This window comes from Kogia breviceps, chromosome 12, assembly GCF_026419965.1.
Source record: "Kogia breviceps isolate mKogBre1 chromosome 12, mKogBre1 haplotype 1, whole genome shotgun sequence".
Lineage (NCBI taxonomy): Eukaryota > Metazoa > Chordata > Mammalia > Artiodactyla > Physeteridae > Kogia > Kogia breviceps.
This window is the reverse complement of record NC_081321.1, coordinates 96,943,824-96,965,110: the sequence shown is the minus strand read 5'-3', so window position 1 is coordinate 96,965,110 and position 21,287 is coordinate 96,943,824. Positions and strand designations below refer to the sequence as shown.

The 21,287-nt window shown below is 45.4% G+C and overlaps 1 protein-coding gene across 2 annotated transcripts in view; it reads left to right on the top strand.

Annotated features, from left to right (window-relative positions):
- The window catches only part of ARFGAP3 (ADP ribosylation factor GTPase activating protein 3), a 50,705-nt gene that overhangs the window by 21,771 nt on the left and 7,647 nt on the right, over positions 1–21,287 (top strand). For both annotated transcript variants that reach the window (XM_059080918.2, XM_067010328.1), the window contains exons 9-13: positions 519–661; positions 6,159–6,287; positions 7,414–7,536; positions 12,800–12,931; positions 20,525–20,648. In XM_059080918.2, the coding sequence (XP_058936901.1) occupies positions 519–661; positions 6,159–6,287; positions 7,414–7,536; positions 12,800–12,931; positions 20,525–20,648 (651 nt within the window). The remainder of the gene's footprint in view (positions 1–518; positions 662–6,158; positions 6,288–7,413; positions 7,537–12,799; positions 12,932–20,524; positions 20,649–21,287) is intronic.

Genomic DNA, 21,287 nt, shown 5'->3' with positions numbered 1-21,287 from the left:
AGCCACCTTTGTCATTTTACTTTTATTTTGAGCCATATTATAATGAATGTGGCTTTGATAAAAAGCTTGTTTTGTTCGATGAGGGGATGTTATACTTAGTGAAGATTTTCTAGAATGAGTGGTTAACATTTCTCTGTCAATGACAAAATTCTGAAAAACAATCAACAGGGGCTCCCTGGGAGTTCCTATCATGGTTACGGTTCTGAAAGCAGTGCTGTCTGGTGAGGCTGGGAGGGTCGTCATTGGTTGAATGTGGAGATGCCGTGATTCCTTTCAGAGCCCCTGCTCTGGAGGCAGGTGCGGGGTTTGAGTCCCGACCTCATCGCTTGCCAGCGGTGGGATCTTGGTTGAGTCACTTAACCGGCAGGAGCTTCAGGTCCTCATCCATCACCCAGGGATGGTGACGGTGCCGGCCTCATAGAGTCGTGAGGACTAAGTAATAACCCTCGATAAATGTTAGCTTTTGTTGCAAACGTTTTCAGTTTGGGTAGAATGTAATCCTATACTGTATCTTCTAGCTTGGGGCCAAAAAAGGAAGTTTGGGAGCCCAGAAACTGACTAATACGTGCTTTAGTGAAATTGAAAAACAAGCCCAAGCCGTAGATAAAATGAAAGAACAGGAAGACCTTCTGGCCAGGGCGGCACCTAAGGAAGAATCAATGTAAGTTTGATGGGGTCATAGTAACATGTTTCTAGTGACTAACCCTGTTAATTAAACAACTCTGAGATTTGCTTTCCAAATGCCATTTATTCTTACGTGTGTGTGAGGAGGATAATGCAAAATCCAGTTTTATGACAACGAAAACTGCATGGACGTGTGGGGTAGAGGGGAGAAGGAGGCAGTCGCCATTTCCGGTTGGAGCTGTGCAGACAGGCTTGGGATGGGGTCGCGGGAAGGGAGAGACAGAAGCGCTCGGAGCCGCTTACGCAGGAAGGATGTTCAGCGTCCTCGGTCATCAGGGAAGTGCAAGTCAGAGCCACAGGACGATGCCACTTCACTCAAGGTAGCTGTAATCAAGAAGACGGACAGCAGGCGTTGGCAAGAATGCAGAGAAACTGGAGCCCTCGTGCTTTGCTGGTGGCAGTTACCACAGGACCCAGCAATTCCACTCCTCAGTATATATTCTCAGAGAAATTAAAGTATGCCCGTGTAGCCACACCAGAACTTGTACATGTGTCCATAGCAGCATTAATCCCTACAGCCAAAAAGTAGAAATAACCCAAATGTCCATCAAGTAGTGAATGGATAAACAAAATGTGTATGTCCATAAAATAAAATATTATTCGGCCATAAAAAGGAATAAAGTACTGACACGTGCTGCAGCATGGATAAATCTTAAAATTTTTATGCTAACAAAGAAACTGGCCACAGAAGACCGCATATTGTATGATTCCTTAGAAATGGAATGTCCAAATTAGGCAAATCCAGAGACAGAAAGCAGACCAGTGGTTGCCAGGGGCTGGGGGCAGGGGAGAGAACACGGTGTGACCGCTAATGGGCGGGGGTTTCTTTTGGGGGTGATGAAAATGGTCTGGAATTAGATAGTGCTGACGGTGGCAGCCTTGTGAATATGCTAAACTCAATTGTGTACTTTAGAAAGGTGGATCTTATGGTATGTGAATTATATCTCAGGAATGAAAGAAGTGTTTATAATGTGAAACCCCGTTGAACTCGGTGACTAAATTCTAATTGTATGATGGAAGGTTGTGGGTATGGTGGCATCTCCAGAGCTTTTGAGCCTGGATCTTGGAGTCTCAGAGTCAGACTTGGCACGGGGCAGGGGGAGAAGGAAGAGCCTAAGAGAATGAAGCAGAGGGAACCCAGACGGTGGTACTGGGGTCCTGCCTGGACTGGGGACATTGGGATGATGCTGTGGACCTCCCTGAAGTCAGGCCAGCAGTTTTACATCACATCTGAGGCGAGTGCTGTGAAGAAGGGGTGTGTTTTGGAAAGTGCGTTTGGTGGCGATATCCAGGACAGAAGGAACGGGAAAAAGCTGGAGGCCAGGAGGCCAGACTCGAGACTTGCTTTAGGTAGATACTTAAGGTTCCTGAGAGGTTTTCGTTTGTGTTGAAAACAGGAGGGACACATGGCCATCTGGAAAGTGCCCGTGACTGGGCATAGAGGATGGTAAGGAGAGAAGAGAGGAGAGGCGACTTGGACACCTGTTTTGTATGCGTGTTTATTTTATTTATATGGTGTTTTCTCTTATTTTCATGTGTATCTGTTTTAGCTTGAGTTAATGACTACGGGCTGCCTAATGAAGAAAATACTTTATGAGGTTGTTTTGCGGATTCCTTTAGTTAATTCTCATTAAAGTGCATCAGACAGCGCCTGGCGCATAGTAAGCTCTCGGCCAGTGCGATTTCTTGCTGTTGGAGCTCACAGTGCGCTAGGAGGACCTTCCTGCGATAAGCCCAGATAATTTGAAATTGCTAGTTATTCCTCGCCGTCCTCCAACTCACAGAACCTAGGGGGCAGCAGCAAACTGTATTTGGGCAAAACGTGATTTGAAGTGAGGTTTACTGTGAGTGGTCAGACTTCACTTTGATGTCTCTGACTTAGCGAGGCTTTTTTTTTTTTTTTTTTTTTTTTGCGGTACGCGGGCCTTGCGGAGCACAGGCTCCGGACGCGCCGGCTCAGCGGCCATGGCTCACGGGGCCAGCCGCTCCGCGGCACGTGGGATCTTCCCGGACCGGGGCACGAACCCGCGTCCCCTGCATCGGCAGGCGGACTCTCAACCACTGCGCCACCAGGGAAGCCCCTAGCTAGGCTTTTTGACGCTGGGCAAGGGGGAAGGTTAAATCTGAGTGTGTTTAGGACCTCCCTGGTGGCGAAGTGGTGGAGTCCACCTGCCAGTGCAGTGGACACGGGTTCGAGCCCTGGTCCGGGAAGATCCCACATGCCGCGGAGCAACTAAGCCCGTGCACCACCACTGCCGAGCCTGCGCTCTAGGGCCCGCGAGACACAACTACTGAGCCCGCGAGCCACAACTACTGAAGCCCACGCGCCTAGAGCCCGTGCTCCGCAACAAGAGAAGCCACCGCAATCAGAAGCCCGCGCACCGCAACAAAGAGTAGCCCCCGCTCGCCACAACTAGAGAAAGCCCTCGCACAGCAACGAAGACCCGACACAGCCAAAAATAAATAAATAAAATAAATTTAAGAAAATAGTTTTTAAAAAAAATCTGGGTATGTTTGGGAGCAGGCTCTGTCCAGATTGCTTGTGCATGAGGTTTTCCCAGAGAACGTGTGAAATCCCCGCCTGATCAGAACAGGAGACATGGAATACAGGAAGCAGCAGCTCCCTCCCTGTGGGTCAGGTGGACGGAAACTAGCGTGTTACTATTAGAAACAGCACCAGCCTTAACGTGTCTCTTTCATTAGGACCATTCAGTACAGCATAAAAGCAAAGATGCAGATCATGGGGTATTTATGAACTGGACTTGGGAACCTAGTTTGACCCCTTTCGTGGCCTTGTTCAGAACAGCGGCACCAGCATGCCCTAACCACCGTCTTGCCGCTCAGACACGTCCCAGCTCAGTTTCACCAAACGAGCACTGTGCCGGCTGTGGGGAAGTGCCCAAGCTTTATGTTAGTCTTCTGCAAGTTCATTTTTTTTAACGGCTGTAAATAAAGTTATTTCAGTTCAATCAGCTGTCAGGAGCAGTATCGTTTCTCGTGTTGACGGACTGTGAAACGGAACTATCCATGCGGTAGCCTGAGCCTCACCGGGCAGTCTCTGGGCCCGTCCTCAGAGGCGTCTGGGTGCGCAGTTGGTAGAAAGAGTGAGAAGATACAGTGGCGCCGCTGGAGCTGCTCTCTTGCTGACCCGCCCTCCCCTGAGCCGAGCTGGTACTGGAAGGGCTTCGGCGGGTCTGAGAAGCTTGGAGTCCTGGCTTCCTTATTCCTTAGTGCTTCCAGGGCCCGGCTGTTAAAAATGCACACTTTGAATGGAGGATAGACCCAATCGTACGTCAAGTACCTCAGGAAGGAAAACTTCCCCATCTCATACCATCCCTATCCATGCATCTCCAGAAGACTCTGTTACCACAGTTCTGCTGACTTTAAACAGATGATTGTTTTCCTCCAAAAATTATACTTGAAAGAGTATATTATATTTTCCAAGTAATAAAGTGGGTATATTACCATTACCTGATCTGTAGGAATAATAGTAAAGAAAACAAACTGCTGGGTTAAAACAAAACAAAAATCCTGCTTGACTCATTAAGGAGGGAAACAGCAAAAGCAAGATTATTTTTTCCTAGTAAGAAATTCTGTTGTCATTCCCTTTTACTACAGAGAAATGTATTTATATTATTATGGAATTTATACAGTGCCTTTCTTATGAGGAATTTGTGATGTTTTACACAATTTTATAAAATGGATGATAGCTTAGAAATCCTGATAAGGTAGGTATATCATTTTTCAAGGCCCTGAAATTTTGTTGCTATTTTACTAATACAATAATATACTCTTGTAATTGTTAATATAGGCCTGGTTTTCTTTATGAAAAATTAAGTATTTATAGCATTTTTGGAAATCTGAGAGTAAGGGACAGTGTTTCATTTGTCATTTCTCACCTGGGTGCATTATTTGTCACAAATATTTGAGAGATAGGTGATGAGTATCTGACCGGGGGTGCAGAGGAATCTATTGGCTGAGGAATGACAACTCCAATTTTTTTTTTTTTTTTTTTTTAGGTTTTATTGGAGCACAGTTGGTTTACAATGTTGTGTTAGTTTCAGGTGTACAGCAGAGTGAATCAGTTATACATATACATGTATCCACTCTTTCTTAGATTCTTTTCCCATATAGGCCATTACAGAGTATTGAGTAGAGTTCCCTGTGCTCTACAGTAGGTCCTTATTCGTTATCTCTTTTACATATAGTACTGTGTATATGTCAATCCCAGTCTCCCAATTTATCCCTCCCTGCTCCTTACCCCCGGTAACCGTAAGTTTGTTTTCTACATCTGTAACTCTATTTCTGTTTTGTAGATAAGTTCATTTGTACCCTTTTTTTAGATTCCACATATAAGCTATATCATGTGACATTTGTCTTTCTCTGTCTGACTTACTTCACTCAGTATGACAATCTCTAGGTCCATCCATGTTGCTGCAAATGGCATTATTTCGTTCTTTTTTATGGCTGAATAATATTCCATTGTGTGTGTGTGTGTGTGTGTGTGTGTGTGTGTGTGTGTATACATATACATCTTCTCTAGCTTTTCCTCTGTTGATGGACATTTAGGTTGCTTCCATGTCCTGGCTATTGTAAATAGTGCTGCAGTGAATGTTGGGGTGCATGTATCTTTTCAAATTATGGTTTTCTCCGAGTATATGCCCAGAAGTGGTACTACTGGAGAGATCTCCATTTTAAATGCTCTCAGAGCCTGATTACACAAAGAGACCCTACAAGAAATTTTCTTGTAAACTGAAGAACCCTTTTGCAGTGAAGTAATCCCTTCTTAATTTATCTATTTGTTAAGTCAAATTTGTATATATTTTTTATCTTAAACCAGAGCAAACCAACGAGACTAACGTCGTACTTTTGATATGTAATGTTGAAATATAGTAAAAATATTAGTCCAAGTAAGAAATTCTGCTTTTTACTATCCTTTAGAGAAATAATGTCAGTATACATCATGTTATGACATGATAATAAGTGATATAAAGTAGAACAGTAACGTAAGTTCAGCAGCAACCAAAAAGTATCTGTAGGGCCTTCCCTGGTGGCACAGTGGTTGGGAGTCCGCCTGCCGATGCAGGGGACGCAGGTTCGTGCCCCGGTCCGGGAAGATCCCACATGCCGCGGAGTGGCTGGGCGCGTGAGCCATGGCCGCTGAGCCTGCGCGTCCGGAGCCTGCGCGTCCAGAGCCTGCGCTCCGCAGCGGGAGAGGCCACAACAGTGAGAGGCCCGCGTACTACAAAAAAAAAAAAAAAAAAAAAAGTATCTGTAAACTCATTCAGATTTTCTTGAGCATCTACTCAAAAAAGACCTTTACCCCAAAAAAATGCCAACTTGCCTTCATAATCGTTAATTTATGGAAAGAAGCACGAAGCTAAAAGTAGAGTGAGGTGTTTAATGTGCTTCGTATTTTAACTTAAGAGCACAGAATTAAAGCTAAATTAAGGAGCATTTGGTTTTTCTGGCAGTGTGTCATCGTTACGATTAGCCTATAAGGATCTTAAAATTCAAGTGAAGAAAGAAGAAAAGATGAACATGAGTGGCATAAAGAAGGTGGAATCAGAGAGACTTGGCATGGGATTTGGCAATTGCAGAAGGTATGTTAGACTCTGCTTTCTTGGATTTCAGAATTTAAACTAGTTTGCTAATCAAGAACGGATTTTCCTTGTTAATTTCAACTTCAGAAATGTTTTCTCATTATTCACTTTCTTCAGTTGTTTTGCTGTGCTCTAATACAGTCCGCCCGCAGCCCTCTGTATCCACAGGTTTTGCATTTGCAGATTCAACCAACTGGGGACTGAAAATGTTTGGGGTGGGGGGATTCCAGAAAGTTCTAAAAAGCAAAACTTGAATTTGCTGCATATACCACTCTTTTTTTTTTTTTTTTTTGCGGTACGCGGGCCTCTCACTGCTGTGGCCTCTCCCGTTGCGGAGCACAGGCTCCGGACGCGCAGGCTCAGCGGCCATGGCTCACAGGCCCAGCCGCTCTGCGGCACGTGGGATCTTCCCGGACCGGGGCACGAACCCGTGTCCCCTGCATCGGCTGGCGGATTCTTAACCACTGCGCCACCAGGGAAGCCCCATACATATACCACTCTTAAGGGCAACTATTTACATAGTATTTACATTGTATTTGCAATTATTTATGTAGCATTTACATTGTATTAGGTGTTATTAGTAATCTAGAGGTGATGTAAAGTACAAAGGAGTTCTGTGGATTTTTTTTATCTGCTGGGGTCCTGGAAGCAATTCCCCCTCAGAAGCCGAGGGACAGCAGTGTTCACTCTAGCATGAAAAATTCCAAATTTGATTCTTAGGTGAAAGGAAATAGGTCTGACTTGTCATTAAGTGGATGCCATAAACATAACTGATACATGTGACTGTATTTTGTATGATTAAGTCCTCACTAAGGTCCGGTATTTTTCAATGCTGGCACCAAAAAAATATTTTTTTATTGCTCGTGTTTTTAACCCCACTAATAAGTATATTTTTGTTGAGAGTATAAATTAAAACATTCATGGGAACTCCCTGGCGGTCCAGAGGTTAGGACTCCACACTTGCGCTGCTGGGGGCCCGCAGTTCGATCCCCAGTCGGGGAACTAAGATCCTGCAAGCTGCGCAGCGCGGCCAAAAAAAAAAAAAAAGCTGTGTTCTTTGGTGAACACACAAGTGTCTTCATGAGCTAATGTTATTCTTTTCCATTTTATTCTCTATTTTCTCAAGTGGTATTTCACATTCAGTGACTTCAGATTTGCAGACCATTGAACAGGAAACGCCAATCACAGCAAAACCAAGAAAAAAGTACAGTGATGACGGTGATGACTCGTATTTCACTTCCAGCTCAAGGTAACCTGTTAAAAATCATCTTCAAAGTGTCTTTTTGAAAAGCAGTGGTCACTATGGACTCACGAGTTTATTCGCATTAGGAACAAATACAAATCAGTTTACTTCATTGTTTTTAAAAGCTTTGGCTGGAGTCAAGGATGTCCTTGGGAAAAAAATTGGGGTAACCCTCTTTAGTGGATGATGTTTGCTAATATTGAAATGTTTGCTAATAAAGTCTGCAACCCGGAGTTAAAATTAGAGGTGGGAAAGTTGTGTTTATCTAAAATGTGAAATTGGAGAAATATGCAAAATCCCAAAGGTATATGTTAAGTTGTTTAGTCTTATTCCAACAGCTGGCATATTTCGCAGCTGCACCTTCAGCAGCTTCTTTTGTTTTCAGAATAGCAGCTTCCGGAGTCTCCAGTTGGCGGGATAGAATATTAAATAAATGCTCTTTGTGTGTGCATATTTATGAATGTAAAACACTGTTGCTTTCAGAGGGGTGTCCCAGGATATGGCCTAGGCCCCGTCCTTCAGCACTCCCCATCCGACGGGGACAAGTTGCCTAACTCCAGTGTGAAGCCGGCCACGGAGAGGCCATGGTTCAGGTTCAAGCCGCCTGCAGAGGCCGAAAACAAGTTTAACTTGAATTGACTCACTGTGTGCAGTTCCTCCAAGAACCTTTTCAGCACAGGGAGAGGCCTGCTTCACAGGCACCAAGTAAACTTGGGATATCAGGAGGTGGGCACCAGCTGGGAAGCTGGGCGACCTGGACTTGAACCCTGGCCCTGCCACTTACTGACTGTGTGACCTGGGCCGAGCTGTGTAACCTCCCTCTGTGCTACAGCTTCTTCATCTGTAAGTTAGGGATACCAGCAGTACCAACCTTTCAGGGTGTGCAAGGGTTAAATGAGTTAATACAGAGCACTGGGAATAGTGCTGTCATGTTTAGCTGCTATTATTACATAGAAACTCAGTCCAGGAGACGTGTGACTCAGTCTGAATGTTTAATTATTATTGTTAGACACTTAAATGAACCGCGTGGAGGGCCACCTTCAAGTTTGGAGTTTGGGGAAATGGAATGTGTGCCCATCAGTAATGGGTGGTCCTTACCAGGAGACGCCACCACTCACTCACATCTCACAGGGCATTACTGTTGTCTGGCAATGATACAGGCTTGAAGTGTTTTCATATACGTAGCAGATATAAATATATGTTAACCAATTAGAATCTAATCCTGAAATTCTGTATTCTCCTATCAAAGTTCGCAGGTAAGGAATTGTAATACAGAGAACTATCTTTAAGTCATTCTCCTAGCATAGCTTCAAATTACTTCAAGTCCAGATATTTTACCCAAAAAAAAATTAGTAGCTTAGAGGCGTTCCCTGTCAGTGCTTTCAGACAGGGATGGTTTGATGTTTGCTGCTTGTGAGTAACCTGTATAACGTACTGGGTTTCAGGTTACTTAGAGGTAACTTTCAAATCCTGCCTTTTAAAGTCTTTAAATACATTTTCTACAGGCTAAAATTAAATGTCTAACTTGATTTGCAGGCTGCATGTGTGTCAGGTGACTTCAGATGTGCACACTAGATGAGAGGATGTGTCCAGGTCAAGAAAACTCCCAGTGGTGCAGGGTCCACACTCGCCTGCTTGGCTTCTCCACAAAGCCTTTTTGCTTATTTCACTGCCCATTACAGCCCCTGCAGGGCAGAGCAGAGGCGAGTGAAGGAAGTAGGTTTCCAGCTCCATGAGTGGTGCCGCTGGGTCACAGGGTTGGGAGGAGAGGTGGCTGCGGGTGAGGAGGGGCCCTGGGGGGCAGCTGGGGAGCCTTGCCCACCCCAGGCCACCGCCGGGCTCGTGTGGGGCTTCCTCTGCCCGTTGGGAGCTTTAGGAATCCTGTTGGCCTCCCTCTCTGAAAGCTTAGTCAAAAGACTTAGCCCTAAAGGCCTTCGTTGCTACGGAACGATTATTTATGGTTTGAAACCGCGGAGCAGATGGCGTTTTTATGTGGACGGCACTTGCTGGTTTCCTGCCAGAGACCTCGGTGTGTTGTTTATCGTCACCTGCAGGTTGTCTAATGGGAACGTAAGCGCCTCTGCTGGTCCTCCTTGTGGTGTAGCCACTATTGGTAGAACAGTACTTACTTTGGCAAATGAAGTCAGATAAACATGGACTCTCGGAAAGCAGGCGTATTCCGTGAAGAGCTCTCATTGCTTCCAAATAATTCATTAGCCCATTAGAACTTGAATATTATGAATTATGAAAGAGTTCTGTTTCTATTAAAAATAAGACCAACCATATCTTGGGGGTTTTGTTTTTCTCTTTGTTTGTTTTTTTGAGTTCCATTATTTCCAGGATATAAACAATGTAATTATACATTGAGTACCAAGTAATGAAACTAGAACAACTTGTTCAGCCTTATAAAGCCAGTGTGGCTTTCAATGGAATAGACGGTTGTCTATAGCTGTAAATCAGATACGTGCTATTAGGATGCTCTCATCGAGGGATTGTAAGGAATGTTTTCGGGTTGGGTGAAGACAGACTGGGAGGGCGAAAATAAAAATGAAATGTATTCAGAACAAGGATCTAGAAATCAAAACATTAGAAAGTCAATAAAGACTTGGAGATCCAGGGCAGCTGTTGTGTTTCCGAGGAAAGGCAGGTGCCCCACCGCCACTGGTGGATGCCTGTCCTCCACCGCATCCTCCCTGGTGCATCTGGAGGCCCTCCCGTGCTATGTACACCGTGTAGGCGCACAGGGAGCCTCGCTGGTGAATGGTGGGAAGGGCACCCTCCCCGCCGCAGTGCAGAGAGAGAATATGACATAACGGGCTCCTGCTAATCAGTAGGACCCTAGCAGAATGGCTTTCTCTCTCCTTCTGATTTTTGAATTGTCCAGTCATTTAAAGAAAAAAAAAATCCGATGGCCCTACATTCCAGGATAAGCACTTTGGCTTATCAGAATGAAGACTATTCCCTTAGGGTGACACTAAATTCAAAAAGTCCTGAGTACCAGTGCCTCAGAGTTGTGACGGGCCTGCCACCCACCTCCATCCAGTGCTCACCCCCACCCCACCCCAGAGCCCTCCAGGGGACGCTGCAGCCCCTCAGCACTCCCCCTCCTCCCCCTCCCCTCCCTCCTCCCCTCCCCCCTCCTCCCCCTCAACACTCCCCTCCTCCCCATTCCCGTCCTCCTCCTCCGCGCAGTCGCAGCCGTTCAGTTCAGTCCGACAGCAGCTCCATGAGAAACACTGCCCCATGCTTACATATCTCCCTGGGTTTCTGAGCTCAGATCAGCCAACCTCATAAGGGCAGGGTCTGAGTATGTCTCCTTGCCCAGTATCCTCACCCAGCAAGTGCCTGGCCCATCATAGGTGTTTATTAAGTAGTTTTAAAATTCCTTATTGAATTGGTCCTAGTTCTTTCACTTGGTCCCTTAGAAATATGTTCCTCAAATATTTGAAGGTCACTTTCCAGGCCAACACGTGGGTCACATCTTTCAAACCTTCTTTCTCAGACGTGACTTCAAGCCTCTTTGCTGTTCTGGTCTCTTCTCTGAACAGGGGTTGGTTGTCTCTGTTCCTCTGAGTGGAGCCCAGTGGGTCAGGGCTCATCCGCTGATCAGCCGCAGGGAGAGCCTGGTCAGTTTCTAGCTTAACTGCAGATTCGCTTTGAACACTGCATGTTTCCCTTCCCGGGGAGAGAAGGCTAGTGTAACAAGCTTTGTATCTTAATGACCTCCTTGCCAGAGAATGCAGAAACCACATTTGGAAATTCTGCCTTTTTTCTATTATTCATATGAAGTCGTACCATCTGCTTCAAACGGCAGGTTGATCCCCCCTCCTTTTTCTGGTTTTTTTTTTCTGCGAGAATAAAAGTATATTTAGTCTTTTCCCCTGCCCCCCATCTTAGCTCATCTTTGAACTCCTTATGCCCTCGGGGCTTGGCCCTCACCTTGTTTCCTGTGTGCTTCCTTTCTTACTCTCTGCAGAAACATTGGTGATATTTTTTTTGTGTGTGTGGTACGTGGGCCTCTCGCTGTTGTGGCCCCTCCCGTTGCGGAGCACAGGCTCCGGACGCGCAGGCGCAGCGGCCACGGCTCACGGGCCCAGCCGCTCCGCGGCACGTGGGATCTTCCCGGACCGGGGCACGAACCCGCGTCCCCTGCATCGGCAGGCGGGCTCTCCACCACTGCGCCACCAGGGAAGCCCCTTGGTGACATGTTTGAAGCCTCTGTGTCCTCTTCCATCATCCTTCCTTTCCTAAGGCCCAAGCATTGGGATCCGCGTCTCTCTTCTGAACTTTGGGAACCACCTTTATAAGGAGTGCATGCCTGGCCGGGTGTTTTTCCACCCTAAGCGGTCCTGAATGCTGAGATGGCACGGTCGCTTTTCATCGCGGCTCTGGCACATCCGCCTCACCTATCAGTCTCTGTCCTGTTCCAGGCAAACCCTGCTGCTCTTGGTCAAAGATTTTTCTCCCACCACTCAGGAGCAAAAGCTGAGTCTTGCTCTCTCCGCAGTGCCCTGCTCGGTGACGCTCAGCTCATGAAAGTGTAAACCCACCCAGAAGGCCAGCAGCTCCCCTGAGATGCTTACAGACAAAGCTCACGTCAAGCTCCAGACTGAAAGGGCATCTTGGGGCGGTGGTCCTGTGATCGGCGATCACAGCTCTGTGACTGATTCCAGGAGGAGGCCGGCCGATCAGCGTCACTTACACTAAGTGCTGGTTACTGTTAGGGGTGATACCTTATACCGTGGCTGACATGGCAGGATTGCCAACAAAGAGCTCCTCGGATGGGGTCGAAGCATTATTTGTGACTAACCTATAGTGAGGTAGCACTCAGAGACGTCAGGCGCTGTTGGGATAAGCTAGGTTTTGCTGCAGTGAGAAATACTCCCCCCCACCCGCCGACCCCGATCTTAAGGGCTTAACACGATGATGGTTTGTCTCTCATTCACTAAAGTCAGCTGAGGGTACAGGTGATTGTCCAGCTTCCCTGTCCTTCCGGTGGAGTCTTGACTGTCCAGGTGGATGGTGGTTTCACCTGCCCGAGGCTGAAGCACCTGGAAAACCCGACCCCTTCCATGCGGCGAGGGAAGAGAAGACTGGGCGTCTGAAAGGCCTTGGAAATGACTCGCCGTCTGTCTGCTCCTGTTGCACCGGCCAGATCGCATGGCTGCCCCCAACCTCAAAGAGGCCGGGAAGGGCAGTGCCCACGTACGGACGTGAGTGGACACCGGCAAGGGCCTCCAAAGTCACTGTTCCGCTTTCTCTCATACAGGTGTTTTGACGAGCCAGTGGAGCTGAGGAGCAGTTCTTTTTCTAGCTGGGATGACAGTTCGGATTCCTTTTGGAAAAAAGAGACCATCAAAGACACTGACATAATTCTGAAAACCACAGGCTACACAGACAGGTATGAATACCAGAGTAGTGAGCTTGTAAATGGTGACTCCATGCATCTCTAGGGAAGCTCTCTAACACGAGTAAATGATTTTGTTGTGCTAGTTCAAGAATATTCTTTGTATCCTGGTCTGTAGTCTGACCTCACCGTTTTTCCTTTCCCAGAATGTCATGTAATTGGAGTCATGCAGTAACCAGCCTTGTTAGACAGCCTTCTTTGACTTTTCGTAGTGCGCTTGAGATTCATTCATTCATTCATTCTTTTTGAGTCTGTTTATCCATTTACCTGTCAGAGAACTATCTCCAGTTTTTGGTGATTATGAATGAAGGGCTGTATAATGTATCGTCCAAACCAGGGAACTCTTCTTTTTTTTTTTTTTTTTTTTTTTTTTTTTTTTTTTTTGCGGTACGTGGGCCTGTCACTGCTGTGACCCCTCCTGCTGCGGAGCACAGGCTCCGGACGCGCAGGCTCAGCGGCCACGGCTCACGGGCCCAGCCGCTCCGCGGCACGTGGGATCCTCCCGGACCAGGGCACGAACCCGCGTCCCCTGCATCGGCAGGCGGACGCTCAACCACTGTGCCACCAGGGAAGCCCAGGGAACTCTTTAGAGTGCAGGGGGACAGTACTAGTGTGTTGGGACAACGGGTGTGACCTGGGACTGTCCTCGGTGACTGGGATATGCCGCCATCCTGCTCATTTTGTGTCCTGCATAATGAGGAGCAGTGTCTCACGGGCATGACAGTATATTCAACATTTACTGACTGATCCGTGGAACTGAAGAGTGAAATAACAGGCCTGTTTTAAATAGCAGAATTCATTCAAATGTTGTGTGGTTTGGGTAGTTATTCATTTTTCTAATTAGAATTTTCAGGCTTTTCAAAGTGGCCTAAAATCCTTTTACAAAATTACTGCTGTTGGCTTTTTAAAAAGTAAAATGCCATGTGCATACATTATAAATGAGAAGTGCATTTGCCTTGCCTCAAATCAGTTTAACCTGTTTTGGCTGTTTCTGTTCTTTGTGCTGAGAACATTTAAGCTCTACTCTCTTCCCACTGTTCAGGTAACACTACAGGATTATTTACTATAATCACCATGCTGTTTAGATCCCCAGAACTTACTCATCTTGTAAATGAAAGTTTGTACCCTTTGACCAACATCTGCCCATTTCCCCCATCTCCCTGGGAACCACTGTTCCGCTCTCTGTTTCTTTGAGTTCAGCTTCTTTTCCATTTAGACTCTGCATACAAGTGTGGACACACACAGTCTTTGTCTTTTTCTCTGACTTCCTCCAGGTTCCTCTGTGTTGTCACGAATGGCAGAGTTTCCTTCTTTCTTTTCTGCAGCAGAATATGACCCCATTGTCTGTTATATACTACATTTTCTTTATCCATTCACCCAATGACAGATACTTAGGTTGTTTCCATATCTTGCCTATTGTGAATAATGCGGCCAGGCACATGGGACTGCAGAGACCTCTTCATGATACTGATTTTGTTTCCTTCAGATGTATATACCCAGAACTGGGGTCATATGGTAGTTCTATTTTTAATTTTTTTACGAGCTCCCACACTGTCTTCCATGTGACTATACTAATTTCCATTCCCATCAGTGGTGTACAAAGGTTCCCTTTTCTCTAGTCCTCACCAGCGCTTATCTCCTGTCTTCTTGATGATAGCCATCCTAGCAGGTACGAGGTGGTATATCTCACTGTGGTTTTGATTTCCATTTCCCTGATGATCACTGATGTTGAACACCTTTTCATATACCTGTTGGCCTTAAACTTCCCTCTTGGTACTGCTTTTGCTATATCCCATAAGTGTTTACATTTTTATTTATTTTAAGATATCCTTTTTTTTTTTTTTTTTTGCTGTATGCAGGCCCCTCACTGTTGTGGCCTCTCCCGTTGCGGAGCACAGGCTCCGGACGCGCAGGCTCGCCGGCCACGGCTCACGGGCCCAGCCGCTCTGCGGCATGTGGGATCCTCCCAGACCGGGGCACGAACCCGCGTCCCCTGCATTGGCAGGCGGATCTCAACCACTGCGCCACCGGGGAAGCCCTATTTTATTTTATTATTTAGAAAATTGATGGGATTTTTAAAAAAATTTATTTTATTTATTTATTTTTGGCTGCATTGGGTCTTCATTGCTGCGTGTGGGCTTTCTCTAGTTGCGGCGAGCATGGGCTACTCTCTGTTGCGGTGCGCGGGCTTCTCACTGCGGTGGCTTCTCTTGTTGTAGAGCGTGGGCTCTAGGTGCGCAGGCTTCAGTAGTTGTGATACATGGGCTCAGTTGCTCCGCGGCATGTGGGATCTTCCTGGACCAGGGTTCGAACCCGTGTCCCCTGCATTGGCAGGAGGATTCTTAACCACTGTGCCACCAGGGAAGCCCTCTGTTTTACACTGATATGTAGTAGTGGTATCTGTTAATCCCAAACTCCTAATTTATCCCTCCCCCCAGCTTTCCCCTTTGGTAACCTTAAATTTGTTTTCTTTGTCAGTGAGTCTGTTTGTTTTGTAAATAAGTTCATTTGTATCATCTTTTTTAGATTCCACGTGTAAGTGATATCATATGAAATTTGTCTTTCTCTGTCTGACTTACTTCACTTAGTATGATAATCTCCAGGTCTATCCATGTTGCTGCAGATGGCATTATTTCATTCTTTTTAATGGCTGAGTAGTATTCCATTGCATACATATAAACCACATCTTCTTTATCCATTCATCTGTCGACGGACATTTAGGTTGCTTCCACATCTTGGCTATTGTAAATAGTGCTGCTATGAACACTGGGGTGCATGTATCTTTTAGAATTAGAGTGTTTGCCTTTTCTGTATATATGCCCAGGAGTAGGATTGCTGGATCATGTGGTAGCTCTATTTTTAGTTTTTTAAGGAACCTCCATGCTGTTCTCCATAGAGGCTGCACCAACTTACATTCCCATCAACAGTGAAGGAGGGTTCCTTTTTCTCTACACCCTTTCCAGCAATTATTATGTGTAGACTTTTTGGTGATGGCCATTCTGACCAGTGCGAGGTGATACCTCATTGTAGTTTTGATTTGCATTTCTCTGGTAATTAGTGATGTTGAGCATCTTTTCACGTGCCGGTTGCCCATCTGTATGTCTTCTTTGGAGAAATGTCTATTTCTGCCCAGTTTTTGATTGGGTTGTTTGTTTGTGGGTTTTTTGATATCGAGCTGTAGGAGCTGTTTTGTATATTTTGGAAATTAAGCCCTTGTTGGTTGCATCACTTGTAAATATTTTCTCCCAGTCTGTAGGTTGTCTTTTCATTTTGTTTATGGTTTCGTTTACTGTGCAAAAGCTTATAAGGTTGATTAGGTCCCATTTGTTTACTTTCACTTTTATTTCTTTTGCCTTGGGAGACTGACCTAAGAAGACATTGGTACAATTTATATCAGAGAATGTTTCGCCTGTGTTCTCTTCTAGGGGTTTTTCGGTGTCATGTCTTATATTTAAATCTTTAAGCCATTTTGAGTTTATGTTTGTGTGTGGTGTGAGGGAGTGTTCTACACCATGGATTTACAGCATCCAGTTTTCCCAACACCACTTGCTGAAGAGACTGTCTTTTCTCCATTGTATATTCTTGGCTCCTTTGTTGAAGATTGTGTTTTAAGATATCCTTTAATTTCCCTTTTGATTTCTTCTTTGACCCATTGGTTGTTCAGGAGTGTGCTGTTTAACTTCCACCTATTTGTGGATTTTTTACTTTTCCTCCTGTTATTGATTTCTACTTTCATCCTAGTGTGGCTGGGAAAGATACTTAATGTGATTTCAACCTTCTTAAATTTGTTAAGACCTAAATATCATTCAGATTTGTTTGTGACTTCGCCTGGGATTTATCCTGGTGAATGTTCTCTGTGTGTGCTTGAGAATGTGTGTTCTGCTGCTACAGGATGCCATGTCCTGAATATGTCTTTTGTTCCATTTGGTTCAAGTCCAGTTTTCCTTATTGATTTTCTGTCTGGATGATCTGTCCATCATTGAAAGTGGGGTATTAAAGTCCCCTATTATTATTGCAGTACTGTCTATTTCTCCCTTCAGATCTGTTAATATTTGCTTATTAGATTTAGGTGTTCCTGTGTTGGGTGCATAAATATTTGCAATTGTTATATCCTCTTGATGAATTGACCCTTTAATCATTCTATAATGATTACAGTTTGTGACTTAAAGTCAGTTTTGTCTGATATAAGTATGGATCTCCCTGCTCCCCTTTGGTTTCCATTTATGTGGAATAGCTTTTTCCATCTCTTTACTTTCAGCCTATGTGTGACCCTAAAGCTGAAATGAGTCTCTTACAGGCAGTATATAGTTGTATCTTGTTTTTGTTTTCGTTTTTTTTTAATCCATTCAGACACTCTGTGTCTTTTGCTTGGAGAATTTAATCTGTTTGCATTTAAAGTAATTGTTGATAGTTAAGGATATACTATTGCCATCTCATTAACTGTTTCTTGGCTGTTTTTGTAGTTCTTCTATTCGTTGCTTCCTCTCTTGCTGTCTTCCTTTGTGATCTGATGATTTTCCATAGTGGTATGTTTTGATTCCTTTCTCTTTTTCTTTTGTGTTTCTACTATAGGTTTTTGCTTTGTGATTATCATGAGGCTTACATAAAACATCTTATAGTTACAGCAGTCTATTTTAAGCTGATAACAATTTAACTTAGATTGCATACAAAATCTCTACTCTTTTACTCTCCTTCCCTACATTTTATGTTTTTCATGTCATAATTTACACCTTTTTATATTGTGTGTCCACTAATAAATTATTGTAGCTATCGTTATTTTTATCACTTTTGTCTTTTAACCTTTATACTAGAGTTAAGTGACTTATACACCACTATTACAGTATTAGAGTGTTCTGTCTATATGCTTACCTTCACCAGTGAGTTTTATACTTTCATATGTTTTCATGTTACTAATTAGCATCCTTTCATTTTAGCTTGAAGAACTCCTTCTAGCGTTTCTTGTAGGACAAGTCTGGTGGCTGGCAGTTGTTTTTGTTTCTGTTTTTCCAGCACTTTGACTATATCATCCCACTATATTCTGTCCTTCAGGATTTCTGCAGAGAAATCTGCTTTATAGCCTGACAGGGCTTCCATTTTATAGAATGAGTTTCTTTCTCTTGCTGCTATCAAAATTCTCTCTTTGTCTTTGATTTTTGACAGTTTTATTATATATTTCTTGGTGAAGATTTATTTGGGTTGAATCTGTTTGGGGACCTATGAGCTCCATGTATCTGGATGTCCGTATCTCTCTCCAGATTTGGGATGTTTTTAGAGATTATTTCTTTAAATAAACTTTCTGCCCCTTTCTTCCTCTCTTCTCCTCCTGGGACTCCCACAATGGATGAATTGTGTTCTTGATGGTATCCCATAATTCACATAGGCCTCTTCGCTCTTTTTCTTTTTTTTTTTCCTTCTTTTTTCTCTTCTGACTGGATAATTTCAAATGAGTTGTCTTCGAGTTCACAGATTCTTTCCTCTGCTTCAGCGGTCCGCAACCTTTTTGGCACCAGGGACCAGTTTCGTGGAAAACAATTTTTCCACGGACCGGGATTGGGGGAGGGGTGGTTTCAGGATGATTCAAGCGTATTACATTTATTGTGTACTTTATTCCTATTATTATTACATTATAATATATAATGAAATAATTATACAACTCACCATAATGCAGAATCAATGGGAGCCCTGAGCTTGTTTTCACTTGCCACTCACTGATAGGGTTTTTTTGGTTCTGTTTTGTTTTTTAAATTTATTTATTTTGCCTATTTATTTGTTATTTTTGGCTGCGTTGGGTCTTCACTGCCACGCACCAGCCCTCTTCCAATTGCAGCGAGCAGGGCCACTCTTCACTGCGGTGCACAGGCCTCTCAGTGCAGCGGCCTCTCTTGTTGCAGAGTACGGGCTCCAGGTACGTGGGCCTCAGTAGCTGTGACCCGTGGGCTCGAGTGCAGGCTCAGCAGTTGTGGCGCACGGGCCCAGATGCTCCGTGGCACGCGGGATCCTCCCAGACCAGGGCTCGAACCAGTGTCCCCTGCATTGGCAGACAGACCCTCAACTGCTGTGTCACCAGGGAAGCCCCCACTGATAGGGTTTTGATATGAGTCTGCAAGCAGTTGATTTATCACGGTTTCTGTGCATCAGACCTCTCTGCTAATGATAATGTGTATCTGCAGCCACGCCCCAGAACTAGCATCACCGCCTCAGCTCCACCTCAGATCATCAGGCATTAGATTCTCATCAGGAGCGCACAGCCTAGATCCCTCCCACGTGCAGTTCTGGTTTGAACCTACCGGGTTCATGCTCCTGTGAGAATCTAATGCCGCCACTGATCTGACAGGAGGCGGAGCTCAGACGGTAATGCGAGCGATGGGAAGCAGTTATGATTTCTGTCTCGATGTTGAACTTCTCATTTTATCTGTGTATTATTTCCCTGACTTTATTGAGTTGTGTGTGTTCTTATTATAGGTTGATGAGCTTCCTTAAAACAATTATTCTGAATTCTTTGTCAGGCAATTCTTTGGGATCAGTTACTGGAAAGTTGTTGTTTCCCTTTGTGGTATCCGGTTTCCTTGGTTTTTCATGTTCCTTGGAGTCTTGTGTTGCTGTCTTGAAGGAGCAATCACCCCCTCCAGGCTTTAGTGCCTGGCTTTGGGTGAGACATACCGTCAGTAGTCAGCCCTGCTAGAGGTGCTGAGGCTTGCTCAGACCTTTTCTACGGGTGCACTCACGCCACACTTCTTATTCCTTTTGGGGGAGGACGTCTTAGGATGGTATGTCTCCTCTCAGTCCCACAAAGCAGGGCCAGGTGCGGAGAGCCTCCTGCTTGCTTCCCCTAGGGGGGTGCCCTGAAGTGCTCGAGTTTGTGCGCTCTCTGTGAGTCCCACAGAGCTGGGCTGACTTTCTGCACACGTTCGCTTGCCGTCTGCAAAGGCCTGCCCTCCCCGTCCGCAGGGGCGTGTGCAGGGAGCCAGCTGTGGGGCCAGAGCTGCATGGGTGAGGCAGCCAGAGCGTTGGAGGCCCAGTTGGGGGCTCCCCAGGCAGAGCGTATCCAGTGGTTTGTGAGCAGGCCTCCTCGCGGAGCTCGGGAAGTGGTCAGTGGAATCCACATGGCTTTGATGAGTTCTGAGCCCTGGCTGCTCTGCTTCCAGCCTCCCCCAGCCCCTAAGCTGTGTTGGTCACCTCGTATCCTGGGTGGGATGAGAGAGAAAGAGGCACCCTTGGCAATGTCCCACACAGCTGGGGAGACCAGGCACCCGCTCACCGCCCTCTCCCCTTCCCCCGTGGGAGAAATTGCAGGCCCCGTGGGTCTCTCTTGGCACCGAGCTGTGCTGCCTTGGAGGAGGAGTGACCCAAGGAGGAGGAGTGGGCCCAGTGAAACTATTCCTCTTACCCTCTTTAATGCATCCAGTCCTGGAGGTTTTGCTCCAGCAGTGTGCTGGACCCTCTCTGCCGGACTCCAGGACTCCCACCAAGGCATTCTCATCTGTGGGTGATTGTCAAACCCAGTGTTCTCTAAGGGGTAATGGTAGAAAACTCCTACTCCTATCATCTTACTGATGTCATTCCTGTTTTGGCTGTTGCTGACTGTAGACCTACTGCTCGCCGCAAGCCAGACTGTGAGCCAGCTGAAAATACAGATGAGGCCCAGAAGAAGTTTGGCAATGTCAAAGCCATTTCCTCAGATATGTACTTTGGAAGACAAGCCAAAGCTGACGTAAGTGCCCAGGGAGTTTCTGTGTGGTCCCCACAGAGGAGGAAGCCAGCAGGGTCACGGGAGGTGTGGGAGGAGGTGCTGGGTACTGAGTGAGATGGAGTCAGGCTGCAGGGGACCCCTGTCCCCTGAGCGCTGGAGCAGGACTCGAACCCACGTCTTTCTGACTAACCGCCCCACTTTGCCGCTGCAGCTGGAGGAGTGCTTGGGAGGTAGCGACAGTGTCTCCTATTTCTCTTATTCCTTTCTCAGTGTTTTGAATAGCCACCCATTTGATATCTTTTGAGTAAATTTCAGGCGATTTTACACCTGTAATTTACTTAGCAATTTTTTAACCATAGTTTAAAAATTGCTAATAAAATACACCTGTAATTTACTTAGCAATTTTTTAACCATAGTTAAATGAAGTATATAGATAGACTCTCGAGGGTAGGTATATTTATTTTCAGAAAAGAGATTATTGCCTCTTTTCTCAGAAATGTTAATGAGCTTATCTTAGTGGAGTCTGCCTAAGCAGTAAGACTCAAATGGAAGTGGGGAGCTTAAAGGTTTCCTTTTAATTGTGAAGCACTAACGTGCTTACGCAAAACTCTTAGAGATACGTGATATTACTAGGCTTCTTGCACGATACAGAGAATAATT